Source organism: Haemaphysalis longicornis, unplaced genomic scaffold, assembly GCF_048455015.1.
Source record: "Haemaphysalis longicornis isolate Haplotype H1 unplaced genomic scaffold, Haemaphysalis longicornis Haplotype H1 scaffold_2, whole genome shotgun sequence".
NCBI lineage: Eukaryota > Metazoa > Arthropoda > Arachnida > Ixodida > Ixodidae > Haemaphysalis > Haemaphysalis longicornis.
The window spans coordinates 233,667,547-233,682,884 of NW_027526295.1; the positions used below are offsets into that span (position 1 = coordinate 233,667,547).

A 15,338-nucleotide genomic window follows, 5' to 3' on the forward strand; every position below is an offset into this window, starting at 1 on the left:
ATATGTTGATGTGTGCAGACACGCACACCGCATATTGCCGGTGTCACATGCATTCATCATTAAACAGAGGTTATGGTTATACGGTTATACTCACAAGGGTAATCGCAATATGCCTGTTGTCAGGCACCACTTTGATTCCGTTCTTGAGCCATGTGACCTGCGGCATGGGATCGCCTATGACGGTGCAGTGGAGCTTGATCCGGTAGCCGCTCGGGGCGATCCGATTGTCGAGACGCGTTAGGAAGCGGGGTGGCTCGCCCTTCGCCTCCTGCCTGGCCCGCGGCCTGACCGGCTCGGGCTCTTCGGACTCGGATGAGTCGCTCCTCGATAACCGCCTGGACGGGTAGCTACGAGAACCCGACTCCGGATACGGTCTCGCCCGTGTCGACGTCTGGTCTGACGTGCCTTCGGTCCTCCGGCCGCTACCTGGCTGCTTGCCGTCACCGTTCTGATCGCCGGTGGGCCTCTCCATGGTCTTCAACTCTCGGCGCAGCATACTCTGCATCGAGTGCAGCAGTTCGAGGTCGTGCTCGAGACTGGTCATCTCGGACGATATGCGGCTCGCGAGCCGATCAATGTTGGACGTTTTCGAGCTGTAGTCGCGCTCGATGCTGCGCGAGAGAGAGGTGATCCTGCGAGCGTATGACCGTCGTGTGCGCATGTCAAACTCCTTCACCTTCGCGGCCTTCTTGTAGTACAGGACGTCGTGCAAGTAAAACTCTTCGTCAAACGGCTGCGTTGACTCCCTGTTCGGGACGTGCATTCGCGAGTACCCAAAACTCGTGTCCACCCCGGAATCGGCTGGTGAGGCGGAGAGCAATTCACGTCGCTTGTCGAATGCTGGCTGCTCTAGTGATATAGGGGATGCGCGCAGCGTCGCCATTCTCGGCACAGGTGCAGTTGGTCTGATTGTCGTTATGATCGCCGTAGGCATGGGCGGATTCTCAACGTCTTCGACGGAACAGTACGCGCGGAGCGGACGCTGGGGCCTCTGGAGGTTAGATTCGGAAAGCAAGGTGTCGATGATGTAGTTGGCCGGGAGCGGGAGATTTTCGCTGAGCGTGAAACGGCACACAACCGGCAGACGCCGCTCTGGGTCCAGGAACGTTCTTGTGGACTCCAGGGCCAACGGAGGAGCGAGAACTAGGAGGGGCTCCGAGACGTCTATGATGAGAAAAGATGAGCCTGGAAGCAGGTTTCTGTACATGTTCCACTGCGCGAGTGTGACGACTCTGACTGTAAACGGCTCCGGAGGTTGCAGAGCCCCCATTTTTTGAACTTGGTCGAGAAGCAGGGGAGGTGAAAAGACGACGAGGTAGAATTGGTGGGGAACAAGTTGAATACCTTGTGGTGTTTCGGATTTCGCGAGGCTTTCGGAAGAAGAGGCTAAATTGTCAGCGTTTTGCCACGTTAGGACTACGACAGTGCAGCTGACGCTCAGAGGAATGTACCCTTGAACAGCTCGTTCGAAACTTTGCTCCTCCAGCGAGAGGTCAAAGACGTCGTCCGTCATTTGGGGAATAATTTCGTACGAATGTTCTCGAAGCTGAAGGGCGACCAGCTGCTTCGTTTCGGGCATCGTTGGCACCTCGAACAACACTTCTTCGGGCTCGGGAACAATCTGTTCGGGCATAGCCACCTTTTGGGCAACGCCATCGCTTGTCTCGAGGCTAGCTCGTTTCGCCAAGGTGTCGTTGTCGAATTCGGACAGCTCGGCAGACTCAACCTTAACCGTGGAGCTCGGCACCAAGGTTTCATAGTCGCTGAACTCACTGGCTACAAGCGGGGCAGTGACCTGCGACACTATCTCCGAGGGAGCGGCGTCCTCGTTGAGGAACTCGTCAACATCTAGAGAGGACCGCTGATCGTCGCTGTCGTATCTCGTGACAGTTAGCGTGACATCCTCTTCGGTGGAACCCAGCTCCTGCTCAGTGGCAATGGCTTGAGTGGCTTCCGTGGACTCTGCTTCAGCCGCCAAGGTGTCCGCCCTGGAATCCAGTCGAGGAAGGGTCACGGGCTCTGTGCTCGGGCCAGGTTTGCTCGTACCGTACACGGTTACAGCTCGCAACCTGAACGCGTACTGGGCTCCTTCCTCCAGGCCGTAAACGGTGCAGTTTTCGTGGTGAGCTGTCGTTGCCTTCAGCCAAAGTTCGGTATCCATCTTTGGAGAAAACAAATAAAAGAACACCCATTTAGGCTGCTCATGTGCACTGGGGACCAGAAAATTAGAATGTCTGCAGGCATACGAAGACATTTTTCTTACAAGTCGCTTCTCGACGATGTAGCTGCTGACCGGGCTGCCGCCATCGTACTCCGTCGGGCTCCATGCTAGTGTGCACGAAGTCCAGTCGACAGATCTGATTTCTGGGGGAAGACGGGGAGGATCCGGCTCACCTACAATTAAAAGAAAATTTGGAACCCTTGTTTAGTTGCACGACTATACGGAAATTGTCAAAAGATGTAAATAGTTTGCCTGAAGCCTTTGGTGGGTGACACTTCAGTAAACTACAACTTTGTCTTGGAGAATTACAAGGCTGCAAAAACTTTCGAACAATATAGAGAAGCGTGTTGCATGCATACAATGGTTGTCGCATGCCAAAACTACATTTTTTTCTTTTGAATAAACTGGAACACAGACAAACTAAGTGTGGTTTAAAAAGGTCACCGTCCTCAGGATTATACAGGGTGTCCCAGCTATCATGCACCAAGATAAAAAAAACACAGCAATGATGTTAGTTGAATAAAACCTAGTGCGTAATGTTTGCAGTACTGTGTAGAAGCGGGCAGTAATTTTATCGTAATGAGACTTAAATAATTATTTTAATTAATTATCTAACTCGATGAGTACTCTCCTAATTACTAAAGTGTCAATGAGGCAGTCGTAGGTACCCACTAGAGGCATCTAACTGTGGTATTTCCAGCGACGAACTAATTGCGTACTCATTTATTCTGACTGATAAAGAACCCCTGCGAGATATGAAAAATATCACGTGGCAGCGCTCCCGCCCGCCTCGTACGGCAATGCCCTCAATTAGGCTGCCTCTGAGTTAGCCAGAACAAAATAAAGAAAAAAAAAAGAAAGAATAAATTGCGGCCTAGTTTGTGCCTTATCTGCCACACGCGCCCCGCGAAACTTGCTGTTGCTGCTCCTTCCTTGCATGCTCTTATCAAGGTTATGCGCGGTCTCTTCGGGCGGGTGACACGGGAAGGAAGTTGCTTTCAATCAGCTTATTTCAGGGCGCTGTTTTATGAGACCGGTGGGAACACTGTCACGTGGTATTTTTCGTATTTCTCGGGGATTTTATGAGTCAGAATGAATGAGTGTGCAGTTAGTTCGTCGCTGAAAATACCACAGTTAAATGGCCCTCGTAAGTACCTACAAGTGTCTCATAGACACTTTAATAATTAGAAGAATACTTTAAGGGTTAAGTAATTAATTACGATTTGATTATGTTATTATTAACGAAAAAGTTACTGTTCGCTCCTCCACAGTACTGCAAACATTATGCGCTATGTTTTGTTCTAGTAACGCCATTGCTCTTCTTTATAGTTTTGGTGCATTGCAGCTGAGACACCCTGTTATACCAGAAGTGTACACGAGATTCTTAAGGAGCTTTTGCGGCAGCATACGTATTAACAATCTTCAATGCTTTTCGGCCTCCGCTCCTACGCGTCAGCGGAAATGCATATCGAGCTAGATGGAATTGTGGTGCAGAGGCTTCGTGTCGCACGGCTGATTGTCTCGCTAAAGGCCGGCATGCATTACATTCTATAACAAAAACAGCGTACTGCAGCTCCCGAGAAGGAACAGTACGTGGGGCATTCAGTATTCCGATGAGCAGTCTTTTCTGACGGGGCTTGGGCTTGGTAGGCATTGTAGGAAGGAGGAAAATTTGGGGAGGGGAATAGGAGGGAGTGGCTACCGCTTTGACTTGGCCACCAATAAAAAAACGTTACCAGTTTTTAAAAAAGGCAAAAAAAGTAACCCCCCTCCCGGCCCTGATACGTTCCGTGCTGTTTTATGCGACAAAATAAGACCCCGCCCCAAAGCGAAACGACGCTATCATTGTGGCAAATGGACAGGGTGAGCACACAGAAATTATAAACTGCAATATAGCAACTCGAATCTTGAATTTTGGATCTGAAGCATTTATTTGGCCACTAAAATGAGCTTAGTGTAACTACGATCCGTAAAAGGCTCCCACAACCTTAATTCACCGATCATGACTCTGCGAAAACTACGCCTACAGGTTTATATCTTCAAGCGTATTTCGACGGGGTCTGCGAAACGCGACTACACTTTCGCTGTTACGCTTAATTGTGTGTTTTGCACTGTCCACATGCTTCCTATCCACTTTACTCTAGGCTCGTGAATGAATTATTCAGTTCACTCTGCCTTCGCTTGTCTTTACTTGAAAGAGCGATGATGTCAGTCATTACCGCAAGCAACCCTTTCTCAGTCACCCTCTGCCCCTCTTTTATTGACTACCATTCCATTCCTTTTACTCAAAACGGAAAGAAATTCCCAGAACTGAAGGCCACTTGCGCCTGATCCTGATCATAACGCCGAGTGATATTTGTGAAAGACGCACCTGTGACCATCACCTCAACCGAGAACACGTCGCTGCCGTGCTCATTCCTGGCTTCGAGTGTGTAAGTTCCACGCTGGCTGCAGTCGGCGTCGGCGATCTTGAGTAGCACGGTCTGGTCCTCGTTGTCCACCAGAGTGGTGCAGTTGGGCTCATCTGGCGGCAGCGGCTGCCCGTTCCGCTTCCACACGAACACGGGGGGAGGCTGGCCCGTGTACGAAAGCTTCACTCGCAGCGTCTCGCCGGAGTCGAAGATCAGGCCATCCTTGTACGTCGGCGACCCGGTTATCTTCGGAGGAGCTGCGTGTGCACATTAGGTTAACTACAAAGTGTGTCTCCCCAAGAGAGACCTAGAAGCTGCAGCTTATTTAGTGAAGGTGTACTAATCCGAATGAACGCCACAGCAAGTAGCTGTGAATCAATCCTTCACAATCATATCCTTCACAATCAATCACATGAATAAACCCTTTACCACAACTCACACATAAAAGACAAGCTGCCCTGGCTGAAAACAGAGCTCCACACAATAGAACGCATTCTTCTGAACATTTTGAAAGAGGCTAACGGTCTATCTAATAAGCGTTGCGATTCTCCAGCAATAATTGCGGTGTACGCAAGATGTCTGGCGTGCTATCGCGCCAGCGATACCAGGGGAAGAAACAGGGGAAGAATACAGGGGAAGAAACAGGGGGGGGGGGGGGGTGAGATGGAATTTTAGTTTTCATTATGGCTGCCAATATAGACCATATGGTCGATTTGCGTTTTGGCACAAATACTACGGCATTTAAAACTGGATTAGGGCTACCAAACGGTGCACGTATTTCTTTATTAGTAAAGCTGGGTGGTTCGCTATCGGGAGCTTGCTTTACAATCTTAGTAATATTTTTATAAGAGTAATAAAGTTGCAATGCTGTTTAACCTACCTAAAACAGTGAGCTTCGCACTGGTTGTTTTCAAGCCGGCATTGTTGAGCGCTTGGCATTGTATCTTCCCCTTGTCTTCGAGACGAACTTGTTTTAACCGCAGCGTCGAGCTCGCCAGGGAAGTCTCGATGTCGGCACGCTGGGACTCGAATATCTCTTGCCCACCTTTGTACCTGTTTGAGGAAGCGAAATATTTTATGCCGCGATGTAGCGTTGGTCGTCCCTGTGCAGTATGTTTTAAAGGGAGAACTGGACGCATTAAGCATTGTCGCTGTTCTAAAGAAGTCTCTTTCCCGTGTTTGCTGAGGAACACAGCAGTCGGTTGAAGATGGACGGCTTACTTCAACGTTAATTTGTGTTTAAAAACTCCTGCCTTATTGCAATCATTTCTTTATTTTTCATAATTCCTTGGCTTGTTTCAGAGTTTTAAAATTCGCATATGATGTTTGAATTTGATTCCCCCCAAACACAGTCTCTCACTCCCTTTTTTTCTTTCTCTCTTCCGTGATACGGGGAAAGTTAAAGAATTTATTTTGTACCCCCCCCCCCTTTATAACTTAGAACTCTCGGTAAGACCCATAAAAAAGTCTCCCTGACACGATGCTGTCCATATGAGTCAGCTAGGTTTTAACAGTCTTACCACCCGAACCGATACACCTCAAGATTATTCCTGATATAATGTCACCATCCCCAGAGCGAATAACTTATTGGTCCCTTTCGCGCTTAAATATCAATGAAAGCTATTTAAAAGTGCCTCGGAACCTGCCTTACCATGTGATCTCTGGTGTCGGCTTGCCGGTGAACTGACAGTCAAAGCTGGCGTCGTTTCCGACAAGGACGTCAATATCAGAGAGGGTCTTGGTGAATTCTGGTGCTGCCATTGACGGCACTGGAAAATAAACGAAGTAACGTGCATTGGTATTGTACGCTACAGCAGCGATTCTGTAAGTTTTGTAGTTGTCAGTTCCACGCCATTAATAAACTTGAAGGACGGCGAGAGAATTCAGCCCCAGTATACGGTCGCCGAAATTGTCGCACCACCTTTAAGAACAGCTAGCGCGAACGATGCACACCCTTATTGATAGCACCTGTAATGCTAGCTCCCGCATACTGCTAGTAAATAAAATAATAAGACATACAGTACATATTGTAATGACGTCTGTGTAGCTTCCTAAAAATGGCTGAGCACCATTGGAATAAATACTATGTCCGGTGTATGTCTGTCCTGCAATAGTGAATAAAAACAAAATCCCATAATCTTCACGCCAAGGGGCCAACTAACAGCCCACGCGTTTTATCCTTTTGTGTTCCTGTTATTGCTCCACTGTGTTGTATGGAATACTAGCATACTGAAGCTACCGACGTTCGCAGGTGTAGTTAAAGAGACTGTCTGTGTTATTGGAAAGTACGCTTCCAGCGCATGACTGTGCTTTATATGCGCTGTTCATGCATGTAGATGCTGCCTGAGGCAGATTACCGTTTTATCGAGCTGACCTACGCTGTCCCCTCACTTCTCAGATTTGGAATCTTATAGTTCACTGTGAACAATAATGCAACCCATATATCCGGTTATGCACATTAGGCGTGTGATATTAAATGGGTGTCAATGATTGCTTCCATCTGTCGTTTAAACGTCATTTTCCTCCAACGGGCGGGGATTTTCTAGGTGGAACTTGACTCCCTCTTCGCGGCGTTTTTGTGCTTTGTTTTATTTTTCTTCATTTCCGTGAAGCTGTATGGGAGGCACATGTTTGCGAAAGTATTTTCATTTTGAAATCTCTCGTCTTATCTAATTTTTGCCTATCATTTTTCAGTGACGAAGGTTGTTGTCATTTGTAAGCTCTCATTCAACCTTTTTATGGCTTTGACTAACATTTTATCGGTAGTTTATTCCACTTCATTTATATTTACCTGGCCAAGACTTTTAAGGATTGGCAGGTACGAACTGGGCAGTCTGTCTTCCTCTCATCAGATCTGGAGGAATGCCTATTTTAAAAACACACATTTTCATGAAAACAAAAGGTTATTGTGCTTTTGGTTATTTGAAAATTGTAGTTCTAGCTTCCTTTGCGTCTAAAAAAAGTTCAAATTTTTGCATATGGTTTCTTTGTGGCTAACACTAAAAGGAAAATAGAGGATCAACTTGGGCTTCGGACTGAAGGACTTCACAAGCAACTGTCATATCTACCAATAGGAGCACACAAATCACTCTTACGTGAGATTATTGGCCAGCTGGATACAAAGGATGTGGCGTACAGCGTACAAACTTTGCGGCGTACATTTCACTCCGCCGGCATGGCTATACAGCGCACCTTTCCTGGTGATGACGATGGGTTCGGACGGCTTGGACCATTTGCCCATGCCGCATTCGTTCTCGGCGCTGACGCGGAAGGAGTACTCGATGCCCGGCACCAGGTTCTGGGCCACGTACTCGGCCTCCCGCTGCTGGCTCACCACGATCCACACGTCGCCCACCAGGTCGCAGCGCTCGAGCACGTACAGCGTCACCCCGTCGCACGGGGGCGACCACGTCACCACGCATGCGTCCGGCATCGTCGGGTGCACCGTCACCACGGGAGGCTCTGGAGCAGGGGGCTTCTCTGCGAGCGGATTCACCCCGAGAAGGAAGGAGAGTTGGGAAACCAAGGGTTGACTCCGGGAACGCCGTACTTCGCGAATTTCATCCAGGGCACAAACTCTTTAGAGACGCTTACTTATGGTTCATGCCATAACCCGCACAATCCGTTAAGCGCTGCGCGCGAAAGGCCACTCGAAATCAACATCCCATTTGTGCAGCCGACAAAAACAAAGCCCATCTAGATTCCTACAAAAAAGGTAATATGCACCAGCAACACCATATGCGCAAGCCCTGGAAATGCTCGACAAATGCGGATATATTTTTGTATATTATACTGCCGACGATGTACCTACGATGTAGGTAGTTCAGTGTCTATAGTGGGGCGGTACGTACGGCCGCGCAAAGCGGCCTTGCTCTCTGGCAAACATGGCGCCGCCGGGTGAAGCAGCCGCCAGCCAGCACCGCATTGTCTGCTTTTCACGTGGCTCTGCGCATGCGTAGGCCTTGCCTAGCGGCGCGCGTTCCTGGCTGCTTGGCGGTACAGACGCCTGACCCCGCCACTTTCACTCAATGGTCCATTTAGCGCTTTCGCATTAGAACGACCACCGTGGCCGAAATCGAACCCCTGTCCTCGCGCGCAGCAGCACACCACCTCAGCCACCGCCGAGGTGCATTTAATAATAAGTTGCAAAACGTACAAAGTGTCTATGAACAAAGGGTATCTAGCAAATACACTTGCTGAGTTTGGGCGAAAGCCGGACCAGCAACTAAATAAGCAGCTCAGGGTTCCTCGGTGGACAACGCAGTTGAATTTCACGGGCACTGATCTTGTCATGCGGGACGTCTATGCACGCATTTTGTCTCTCCTACACTCGATTTATTTTCAAATATCGACTGATTTGTATCTGTAGCCTCCGTACACCTATAGATGGTATTCACTGAAAAGTTTAGCGGTCAATTTCTTCGCTTGGCACCACTTGAAACGGCCATGTCTGTGCCACTTCGGCACAGCTTGTGGATGGATGGCGCGGCTTGTTCCAATGCACCCGCACCTCGCAGAAAAAAGAAAAAAAAGAACACCGGCGTGCGTCGCCTGCCCTGTTTCAACCCGATTCTCGGTGGTGATGTCAACAGACATGTCATTAATAGCACTCACATTGTAGTCGAGGCATTACTTTGCGTTCGGTGGGATACGGTTTGGAACATCAAACACACGCCGTGTGCATAGCACGGACAAGTACCGCCATCTCGCGGAGCCCGACGTAACCAGTGACGGCGCACACACATGGTTGCCCGCATGCGTGCTACACCAGTGAATACAACCTATAGGCTGTATCATAGAGTTTCTTACAATATAACTAGAGGGGAAACTGGCGCTGCGATCGTACGCCTCAACGGGCGTGATGGGTAGTTGTGGATTCGGATTGGCGCTTGATGGCTCGTGGAACTTACTCTGGATTGCAGGCAGTTTCGTTTTCGTTTTGGATTTTCATGAACGCATTTGCCTAGGCGGGGTGTTGGGAGGAGTGATCAAAAATACGTTTCTCCTTGAACTGCATGCTTCGCGCGCACTGACGCCGCCCTGAGTGGAATGTTTTACAACCAGAGTTGCGAATTGGGTGAGTTATCAATGCATTGTCGCACAGCGAGCATGAAAACACAAATGACCGCGCTCTGTGCGGCGAAGTTGTCTGCTAATTAGGAGTTGCGGCGCTGCTCATTCCGCAGAGAAATGTATTGTCAAAGCTGACGACGGTTGCGAATCGCTTGGAACAGCCACACCTTTCGTGCGAACGCCGGCTCCTACGGCGTAGAACCACAGAACAGGGAGGATTTGTAGAACAGCAGTACCGGCGGCTGATAGGAACGCAGCTTGATGGATGTCACTAATTCACGCAAGAATAACTTCTCCAAAGGTAATCGGTTTCTGTTTTCTTATGAGCACAAAACTTCTCTTACTATTACAAACCACCAGCGCCGAAACTTCTGTAGTTGGCGGAAAATGGCAAACCTGCTCCACAAACCTTCTGGATTCCGCGTCTGCTATTTATTTAAACGCACCGTTTTATTTCGTACAAAACCGGTTTTTCGTCGCTAACTTTTTTGTTCGCCATGTAATTTGTAAACGGAGAACCGGGCAATAAGAACTTTTTTGTCAAAAAACACAATTTGCGCAGCCATAAGCCCGTTTTGATCCTACGCAATCCGGTTCCAAAACTACCCATCATTCCCATTGAAGCGTAAGCGCCGCTGCCATGTTCGCGTTGACACTAGCGCCAGTTTCCCCTCTAGTTATTTGTATGAAACTCTATGGGCTGTATAACAATATGGGCTATTTTTTTCCTGTTAAGTACCTTATCCACGTTGTCTTCGGTATACTTTTATTTTTATACGTCCTTCACATCTGCAGATTTCTCGTATGCATATTGCTGTGACGTCCTTTTCTCTCGCGCGAATTTTCGTCGTCTCTTTCCCCTCAAATTTTCTACTGCCGACATATTGGGTTGTCACCAGTTCCAGCCTTACTTTTGTACAGTCCAAGTTTGAGCACTCTGTTAATGCGGTTACGCCGTGGTACACTGTTCTTTTGCGTGTAACCCTCTTCCGTTAGTGAACTCTCTGCAAAGAGGCATGTAAGGTTATTAAAATAAATATGTTCGGACGTTAGCTCCCCCACCCCCCTTTACCTCCACACCTGAAAATGGACCCCTAGATTTTTTTTTTTTTTCGTGCAGGGTTGCCGTTCCCGTTTATGGCCTCGCAATATAACGAGTGAAAACAGCGTTCGACGCCCTCGCGGGGTGCGAATCCATACTCACTGGGCGCTGCCTGGACTCGTACGGGCTTCTTGTCTACGAGCGCGTCTCCGACTCCGGCCCGGTTCTCGGCGCAGATGCGGAAGACGTAGAAGTGGCGGCTCTTGAGTCCTTCGACTGTGAAACAAGTCCTCGCGTCGGGCGTCCTCAGCGAGAACTTGGCAATCTGGGTCAGAGACAGACACGCGCCGTTATGCCACGCTGACTGGGGCCGGAGCCAAGGTTAGGGCCAAGGCAGGCCGATGTGTTGCGCAAAAAACTTCCTAGCCCCGCCAGAGCTCGGTACGGTTCTGAGCCAAGGCGCATATAGACCTTCGTTAAGCTTCGGGAGAAAACTCGTAAACTATTAAAGCAGCAATGCGAGTTTGCTGTATGACTCACACCATCTTTGACTTTACGTTGAAATCCTTCGAAGCTGTTTCATGTTGCACAAAAAAAAAAAAAATTTATGGACAAGCTAAAATAGTCTAGACTGAAATCTAGTCGTCATGTTTGTTAATTTAACCAGGAGTTTCCGTTAAACTTGTGCGTCTTACCATAAGCAAGAGATAAAGCTACCCAGAATTAGGAAAAGTCAGCACTATGCGGCAGTTTAATTCGTATGCAGTTGAGGAAGCGCAAATAATAATTATATTAATGATGAATTCACTGGAAATTCAAAATGGTAAGAACAAAGTGTTACAAGGACCCTAAATCGATTTTTAAGCCTTGGGAAATCACTTCGCTAGGTTAAAGTTTACGGGTACGAGACATTTTAAGAGTTTTTGTTTTGTTATCCAATTTACGTGTGTTTTTTCTCCAAAAGATCGCATTCGTATGTGGTGCTCCCTTCGCACCTTGCTTCTCGCCGATTTAGTACGATGAAACACGACTATGGTGAAACAAAGAGAAGCGCTGGTTTACGAATCTCATAATGAATTTAGTGCTACGTGGCAAACAATTTGATTAATTTTAAGGCACGCCTGTCAAGCACCCGATCCCTCGTGCCCGATGTCTTGTTTGTTCCGTCACTTCCTTAATGTGGCCATGAAGAGAAAACACAAGTTTGGTTCATTCAAAATATTGCCTCGTTAGAATCATACTGACACCACTTTTAACGTAAACTTCGCTCAAATAAGCTACATAATTAGGAAAAAAGGGAATGGTCATGCGACCCACCAGCTCATTTCCCGCAACAGAACCTATGATGTCATTTGAGCCAGCTCTGCGATTGGCGGAGGACGGCACAAGCAGACGCAAATTAGGTAGAGCTTAGAAGCTAGCCGAACGAGCGATTTGCGCTAGCTTAGGGCACATTCTTAGGGCACATTCTTTACAAAGCAATAAGAATAGTGGGACAAACAGTGGAAGTTACGCAAGAACATGTACACATAAAAGTACTGATGCGTACTGCTGTTGGTACTGCGCGCAGTATGCTTGGTTTAGCTGCACAGCACTGCGGGGCTTGGGGTTGTCTCAGACGACACTGGCCATTCGACGCAAGCAACGGTGTCTTACGTGACCGTTTTGGTCGAGCGAGCACTGTTTCTGGGAATGATTATTTACTCCCAGAACAAACACACGCCAGATTTAAATACGGTCAAAAACAAACCAAAGGCTTGCCACGGTATGGTGGCGCCATCTAGGTTCAGGCAACGTAAAGAAACGCGGGAACGCCACCATAGGGAAACTCTATGCCATAGGGTACTTGGAAACCAGCACCGCTGTACAGAGTGGAGACACCCTTTGAACGGTCCCGTGCCGCCGCAATTGGGCCAACGTGCTCAACGCGTTGTTCTTTTCGTTTCCCACGAGACCTAGCAACGCGAAACAGATAAGATGATTCAAACTTCGCCAGTAAACCGTGTTGCGGCGATAATTTTAGCGCGGTTTTGACAATGACTTGCTTCGGCGGCGAGCGAGCGACCCAAAATGGCGGCGCCAGCGTATAGGTGTCTCTACCCTGTACGGCGGACGCGTGAATCAAGGCACTCTAGGCTGCAGAGCGGTCGGTTCCTGTGATGTCATTGCAGACCGCGAAAACAAACGATTTAGCGGGAGAATCAAAATTTTAACTTAAATTGATTAATTTCTCTGGGAATAAAGCATCGTTTGTATCCGGACAAGCACGGGAGGCACTATAAAACACGAAATCTTTCGAATAAAACAAACTTGCATTTTCTCTTCATGGCTTCAAGATCGGATACCTCCAAGGGTTGCCAGACCACATCAACCCTAACCGCAAAATCATTCAATCCCAATTCCATGATCTGGAACCGTCGGCACCCTGATCTCTCTCTCTCTCTCTCTCTCTCTCTCTCTCTCTCTCTCTCTCTCTCTCTCTCTCTCTCTCTCTCTCTCTCTCTCTCTCTCTCTCTCTCTCTCTCTCTCTCTCTTTCTCTCTCTCTCTTTCTCTCTCTCTCTCTCTCTCTCTCTCTCTCTCTCTCTCTCTCTCTCATGGAAATATGTGCGCTCGCGTGCCTACTCTGGTTTGCTTCAATGTAGTTAGCCACGCACCGCCATCCACCGACGTATGCATTTACGTCCATTTATTTCAGTGAGTTCAAGAATTCAGAAAAAAAAAGGTAAAGCGAGAGGTCAGGACTTGTAGCAGGTACTTACCTCAGCCGAAGATACATCTCGGTATTCGACAGTGTAGTTAGTGACGACGTCTCCACCGTCGTTGTGCGGTGGTTTCCACGATAACCTTACGGAGCTTTCGGTGATGTCGCCAACCACCAGCGGTCCGACAGGGGCCGAGGGCGGTACAACGACTCCTGCGTTACAAGAAAACCGCGCATTTATGTGCCACTTGGAACGAATGTGCAATAGGACACACTTTGACAAATAAATTGTTAGTATGTCACAGCTGGGTATTCTTACCGGTTGGGGTGAAACAATTTGGACCTGTCTCATCTTCTTTATGAAACTAAGCCTCTCTTAAATTTTGTTGGGCAAAAATATAGCTGTAAACGCACCGCACACATGGGTGTATGAACGGGTAAGCCCCAGCCTACTTCAGACCACCGTACGAAAAACACACGGTATGCGAATGAACCCTACAATAGCGACAAATCGTGAGTGGAATTTTTACCACATTACCGACCGTAGAAACAATGAGGCTATCTACTCGGGGTAGCATGACTAGAATGCTTTTACATCACGTTTGTGTAATGGTATCTTCAAATCCTCTGAACATTTTCCTGGGCGCGTAATTATGTGCGTACGCGTATGTGCGGGTGTTCTCCATTTTTTATGCTGCTCGTCATTTTGTCCCACCTCAGCTCAAGCCGACAGGAGAGACCAGTATCGTCAATATCGATTTCAAGTATTCCTATTCTACCTGGAAATGTCTTTACACATAGGCCACCGGTGCCGTCGCGCAAACCTTGCGCATGGGTTGGGTGAACAACCTCCGGTTCAGCACGCGGAAAGTTGTTTTACCATAGCAGAAGTAGCAAGATGCAGAGTTCTATGTGTAAGTTGAATACGTTGTTTCGTATTACATGCTGAGAAATACGACTAAACATTCTTCTTTCATTATTAAGTAAGCTATTCGCTAGTTTAATTCGCGAAGCGCATTAAAATGTGATCTCGCTTCGCCGGGCAAAAAAAAAGAGCAAAACAAAAAAATGCTCAAATCACCACAATCGTGCGTATATAAGTCGCTGAAATGACTGTCTGTACCTCTACTTCTGTGTCATGAAGTACACGATGAGGCAGAACTATAGATACTATTAGAAAATTATAACTATTAGAATAGAATTATAAGTCGTGTTTCTTGGCGGTGGCTTCAGTTGGCGCCAGCCAATCGCACAAACAAGTGACGTCATCAAGGCTGGTCAAGAAACTGTGTGGTGAATGACCACTACTTCTAGTGTTTTCCTTATTACATCGAATATTTGTTTGAAGTTAGCGTTAAAATTGACAGGCATGCTTTTTGCTTCGAATCAGCCCGTTGAATGAACGTAACTTGTGTTTTGTCCTCATGGTTCCTTTACTGTTAATCGCCTGAAGCAACGCGCTACACGCTGCCACGCAGTCGCTGGGCTGAAACGCTCCACTAGGTTTTCCGGGGTTCAGTTCCTGCTACAGACTGTGTACCCCGACATATCATCAACATATTTATTGTACGTTTTTGTCCGCCCCACACATACGCCACAAGGAAATTTGGGTACGGGATTGGGGCTAAGAAGATAGCGAGTAATTCAAAATAAGTCCGTTTACAGAAAAATTATTCCGTAATGGAAGCGTCGCTTCCCGCTGATCGAATAACTGGGAGGCAGGAACTGCCCAACCTTCTAAATAAAGCAACTTTGATTGTTGTCTTAATGGTGCCCTTAATATTATCCGCAGTAAAATTAGCTGCATCGACCTTATTAGTGAATTAAGGGTAACCTTCGTCTGACAAAGCACCAGGAAATGCTACTCTTATCCGAACTACAACACCGGC

General features: G+C 47.8%; 1 protein-coding gene across 1 annotated transcript in view; it reads right to left on the bottom strand.

Moving 5' to 3' along the window:
• Window positions 1-15,338, bottom strand: part of Mnm (myomesin and myosin binding protein) — a 49,966-nt gene that overhangs the window by 11,545 nt on the left and 23,083 nt on the right. Inside the window, exons 5-12 of the mRNA XM_077699707.1 lie at window positions 13,508-13,662; window positions 10,910-11,072; window positions 7,825-8,112; window positions 6,284-6,401; window positions 5,513-5,685; window positions 4,593-4,889; window positions 2,264-2,394; window positions 95-2,161 (exon numbers count right to left, since the gene is read on the bottom strand). Coding sequence (XP_077555833.1) covers window positions 95-2,161; window positions 2,264-2,394; window positions 4,593-4,889; window positions 5,513-5,685; window positions 6,284-6,401; window positions 7,825-8,112; window positions 10,910-11,072; window positions 13,508-13,662 — 3,392 coding nt within the window. The remainder of the gene's footprint in view (window positions 1-94; window positions 2,162-2,263; window positions 2,395-4,592; window positions 4,890-5,512; window positions 5,686-6,283; window positions 6,402-7,824; window positions 8,113-10,909; window positions 11,073-13,507; window positions 13,663-15,338) is intronic.